This window comes from Acyrthosiphon pisum, chromosome A1, assembly GCF_005508785.2.
Source record: "Acyrthosiphon pisum isolate AL4f chromosome A1, pea_aphid_22Mar2018_4r6ur, whole genome shotgun sequence".
In the NCBI taxonomy this organism is placed as follows: Eukaryota; Metazoa; Arthropoda; class Insecta; order Hemiptera; family Aphididae; genus Acyrthosiphon; species Acyrthosiphon pisum.
The window spans coordinates 78,157,101-78,162,741 of NC_042494.1; the positions used below are offsets into that span (position 1 = coordinate 78,157,101).

Here is a 5,641-nt window from a genome sequence, read left to right on the forward strand (position 1 = left end):
TAGGAAATGATCACATTATGTTGAAAATAATGATTAATTTGGTTAGGAAATAGGAAATAAATAGATCTTATAAGTACACTTTTACAAACATATTTAAGTAATTTAATATATATTTTGTTAACAGTTTATAATTCAACTAGTCCAGACAGTCCCTGATGTCTATGAGCCCAACAATTTTTATAAAATTGTATAATTACATTTGACTTTTTAAAATTAATTTAATTTTTTCAATTTAAATGCATATTTTTTGATTTTTTGTGCTATTTATAGTGCATATTTTGGAGTTTTTAAGTGCATATTTAAGAGCTAAAAAGTAACATTTTTAGTGCTACAACTTCCGAGCCCTGTTAATAACTAATATTATAGGCTGACCGTTTTCGTTCAGAATCGTTTTTCTAATACAATGATATTGATATTTATATCATTGAATTCAAATTTAACACCATCCATTAAAGTGACCCACTTGTAACCTACTGTACAGCAGAGCGACACCCACTTGCTCCCTTATTTTGAATTCAAAGTGCCGCCAAATCATTGCAACAAGATTTGATAAATTACATATTATTATACCACATGCTATCGTTATGACCACGGTTTAAGATATCTACACAGAATATAAGAATATCTACAACCGTGGTTATGACGTAATAGCCTTAACCTAACTTTTATTGTTAGTCGATTTTAATCACGATTCTTGTGAATAATCATGATCGTAATTTTTAAATTTTAATTAATAAATTAACACAAATCGTAAATAACTTACTAATATTTAATAAGTGATTAACTTAATTTGCAAAAGTTAATAATAATTAGTTTCATAATATTACTGTTGCGGTGGCATACTGGCATCTCAAACTCGTGTCATAATCGCGGACATTCAAATAATATATCGATGGTTACAATCAAATTATTTTATCGATAGTACAGTGTTGTTTCATGTTTGCTATATCATTGTTATACACTGTTTATGATCTTAAGGTTGTTTTCAAGCCATTTTGTAATTTGTTTTGGTTTCGTTTCTATCACCTTTTTCACCACTCCTTCGCGTTTGGTCTAGTATAGTTTGGTCTATATATTTTATATACTAATATAACATTTTATTATTTACGAAACCACAGAATGCTGAAGGCTTAAATGCATTATGCAGCTGCTGAATACTGGCTATTTCCACGTAAATACGTAATTATATTCCTACATTTATTATCATTTTTTTTTTTTTTTTTATCCATTATTGGTTGGTACCTAATAGTGTAATACTATTTACTTTTTGTGTTTAATTTGTATAGTTATCGCTGTAACTACTAGAATCCAAACGTTTTTGAATTTAATTTTGCATTGACGTTCAATGATCCTAGTACCGTGACGTCTATTGTGTTTGTTTTAAAATTGAACAAGTGAGTGCGCTCTTATATTGTATATTACATAGCGGGTGTTTTTTGATATTGATGAAGTTAATTTAAAATATGTAATTAGATATATCGCTTATTTAATAGTGTTGTGTTACTATATTTTAATTAAGTAATTAATATTTCTAGGTATTTTAATGGTTTTATTGTGCAACAGTGTGAATGACTGCATTGCCTAGAGATTTTAAATCGAAAAAAATCACTGTAAAAATTGATAATATGAAACGCAGAAGCTATGGTGATTCTCCTCCTATGTCACGTAAAAAACGTCATAGCAGTATTAACAGGTATGATGGTAGTTCAGATGAACGAGGATCCCCTGAACGTGTACGCCGTAGAGCTCGCTCACCACCTAGTCCTAGGCCATCTAGATATTCAGAACGTGACGAATTTGGCCGCTCTAGGGAATTGGATCGATCGCATCCCACTTATAAAGTGTTGTGTGTGAGTGCTTTACATCCAAAAGCAAGTGATGAACAAGTCAAAGAAACATTGTATAGAGAATACCGCAAATTTGGTGAATTTTCTGTTAGAATATCACATGAACTAGAAGAAAGAGTGGCATATGTGTGTTTTAGAAGCTCAGATGATGCTAGAGATGCCAAACACAGTAAGCCTAGAATAAGTTTGTTTGATAAAATAGCTTTAGTCACACCTGTTTATGAAGGTCGTAGTTCTAGAGATCATTATGAACCAAGACCTAGACGTTCTCGATCCCGAAGTTTTTCTCCAGATTTTGATCGATACTATCATAGATCTCCTATTCCTCAAGAACTTCATAGGCCACATCCAGCTGATAGGTTTTATGAAAGGTTACCATACGGTACTCTTCCTCCCATGCTGCCTCCACGAGACTTCCGAGAAATAGGTTTGCCACCATTACATCCTCATGAACTTATGATACCTCGAGGACCGTTATTACACCATGTGGCTCCCATGCACCCTCATTTAGGGCCAATTCATCCATTGTATGGACCACCAAGACATTTTATGCCACCATTTAGACCACATCCTCATCCTCACTTGTTGCATGATAAAAAAGATAAATTTCCAAACTATTTGCAACACATTCCACCAGAAGACGACCCGTTAGCCACACGTACATTGTTTGCTGGAAATTTAGAAATTTCTATTTCGGATGAAGAACTTCGCCGTATATTTGGTAGATATGGAGTTGTTGAAGATATTGATGTTAAAAGACCATTGCCGGGAACAGGAAATGCATACGCATTTGTTCGTTATCAAAATTTAGATATGGCTCATAGGGCTAAAGTCGAATTATCTGGTCAATATTTAGGCAAATTTCAATGTAAAATTGGCTATGGAAAATCTACACCAACACAACGAATATGGGTTGGTGGTTTGGGTCCTTGGACATCACTTGCTCAGCTAGAAAGAGAATTTGATAGATTTGGTGTTATTAAAAAAATTGAGTATGTCAAAGGTGATATTTGCGCCTATATACAGTTTGAAAGCATTGATGCAGCAACTGCAGCTGTCAAAGAAATGAGAGGAGTGGCTTTAGGAGGCCCAGAACATAAACTGAGAACAGATTTTGCTGATGGAGGTGTCTGTGGCAGTCCTACATTAACCTATTCATCAAAGTCTAAGTCATCTCATGACGATGCTGCAGCAACTGCAGGAGATTTACGAGAACTAACCAGACGAGAGGAATATCCATATGGTTGGCCAGATGGTGAGTATCCTTCTTATAGTTCCAGAGGTTATCGTAAAGGTCGTACAGAATATGGTGAGGAAAGCCGAGAATTGGGCAATTATGAAAATGGTCGTTCATTCAAGCAGCATTCTGTTTCTGATATTGGTTCTCCTCGATCACCACTTCACCAATCTATTGACAGTGATGTAGAATCTGAAGAAGGAGCAATACATTCTGCAGGTCTTTTGAGTTCTGTTCGTACTCTAGGAGATTTGGCTCGTAAATGTACTGATATATGGCAAGGCAGTCTTGTATTAAAAAGCTCTCAGTTCCCAGCTAAATGCTATTTAACTTCTGGTGATCCAAATGTCATAGAGTCAATGATGAAAGATGAAGATGGTAAATCAACTTTACGCATAACTCAACGATTACGTTTAGACGAGCCAAAGTTGGAGGACGTTTCTAAACGTATTATAACTGCTGATATGCATGCCATATTTTTGGCAATGCCTTGTTCTACTAACTCAATTTCTAACGATGATGCATTGGTACAAATTAGACCTTTACGCAATTTAGTATCCTATTTAAAACAAAAAGAGGCAGCAGGGGTTATATCATTAATGAGTAAAGATCCTGAACCTGCCGGTGTATTATATGCATTTCCTCCGTGTGAGTATTCAGCCAAATTATTGAAACGAAGTGCAAAGAATTTAAGCAGTGATACATTAAAAGATGATCATTTAGTTGTGGTAGTAGTTAGTGGGGGTGTTTCGTAATAAGTTATTCATTTTTTAACTACATTTTCAAGTATATTTACCTATTAATAGTATATACGGGACGTATCCATATTTTTTTTATATCAACAACATTTAATAATTAAATAGTATTAATTATTATAAATTCTAATAATACTAGAATACATTTTAGGTTAAATATTTTTATTGACTGCTAATTTATTTGACTGTTGATGCTACAGTATTTATGTTCTTAATTTGAAAGCATAGGTCCATAAGAAAACAAGTTATTGTGGTTTATGAAAGCTGTGTAAAAGTTTTTAATATGTGCTTAAAATTTAATTAAAAATGTCAAATTAATTAATTCAAGTTCACACGCACAGCTTAATTACATTTAAAACATGTGGAGTGCGTAACATAATTTATACATATTGTGCTGATGTATCTAGTTCGTAGAATACTATTATAAGTTTATTATTGTGTATTAAAGTGATTCAATATTTTTGATAACCATTTAAAATATTAAAAAATGCATTATTTTATTATTGATAACTGATAAGTGTTAATATTTATACCGATTTAATTAAACCGTTTCTCTTATATTTTTGAAAATATGGTGTAAATTATCAAGCAATCCAGTTAACTTGGATTGTTCAGTAATCTTTTTTGAAGTGTTGTAACTATTTTAGAAAAAAATAAATAGTTTTATAATTAATTAACTAATCTTGTGCGTTATAGTAGCTTTATAATAAAGTGTAATTCGCGATTCAACTGTTGTTCTTTTCAAAAATTATCTTAAATGATGTATTACCTAGTAATGTTATTTTTGCTTATTTCAATTAATTACATAATTACTTAAATATGAAATATTGGTGTTTCTTTTTTTAAATTTTATTAATGTCGTTTAAATATGGAAGTTAAGTAAATGTTGTGTCGGGTGTCTACAATTGTTGGTGTTGTGCTCAGTGTTTACAGAGTTTGGTGTTTTATTTCTTATGAAAATATGTGTAAATAATATTGTATTCAAATAGTGATTATTGAAATTGAAGAATTATAAACATTAAAATTAAAACTTTATTACATTTTATTACAAGCTGATTAATGGAATTCAAATCATAAAAAATATAGGTACTATAAAAAGTATTTTTTTGAAATTTTAAATATAGGATTGAATGTTTGATGACTAAGATTTAAAATTTTAACCTAACCCTTGTGTTTTTATTATTGACACTTCAATTTTGCATCAGTCATTATTTATGATTTATTATGAAGTGCTTAAATTGTCATATCTCACATTATTATCAATATTTGTATTCTAAAATTCACTATAACTTACTTAATGAAAACCAAATTAACATTTTCCTAATATTGTATCTAAAATAGGAATAATGACTAAGAAATTTTATTAATAGTCTTAATATTACCAAATTGCCAGTGTTGGGTAAGTTACTTTTAAAAAGTAATTAAGTTACTTTACTTGTTACTCAAATAAAATTGTAGTGAAATTACTTTACTTTTCAAATAGAAAAGTAACTCATTACTATCTCGTTACAAAAAAAAATCAATATTTTTTTTTTCAAATTTCTTGACAATTATCATCCTGCAAGCAATAATGTAACTTTTTATAGAAATACATTACCTATGGTAAAAAGGTATGATATAAAAAATGTGTACAAAAAAAAGGAGATGTACAGTTAATACATATTTACATGACAATATTACAATAGTAATTACTTATGAGCTATGATTATTAAAAAATAGTACTAATTAATTGAAGCTACTTATAAATAGTAATTAATCATTAAATAGTTAAGTATATTATGTATTTGTGTCACAAACTGACA

General features: G+C 30.5%; 1 protein-coding gene across 2 annotated transcripts; it reads left to right on the forward strand.

Moving 5' to 3' along the window:
- Nucleotides 1-735: 735 nt before the first annotated feature.
- On the forward strand, nt 736-4,664 carry LOC100158669 (RNA-binding protein spenito). Of its 2 annotated transcripts, none has more exons than XM_001946757.5 (3): nt 736-1,179; nt 1,287-1,394; nt 1,536-4,664. In XM_001946757.5, the coding sequence occupies exon 3, from the start codon at nt 1,569-1,571 to the stop codon at nt 3,837-3,839; it is 2,271 nt and encodes a 756-aa protein (XP_001946792.1). In that variant the 5' UTR covers nt 736-1,179; nt 1,287-1,394; nt 1,536-1,568; the 3' UTR covers nt 3,840-4,664. The 2 variants fall into 2 exon arrangements, with proteins under 2 accessions (XP_001946792.1, XP_008185035.1); XM_008186813.3 differs by having other exon boundaries at nt 736-1,171.
- The last annotated feature ends 977 nt before the right edge of the window (nt 4,665-5,641 follow it).

Bases quoted from the DNA above. Each gene is read 5' to 3' on its own strand.
- LOC100158669 (XM_001946757.5), top strand. From the start codon at position 1,569: ATGACTGCATTGCCTAGAGATTTTAAATCGAAAAAAATCACTGTAAAA.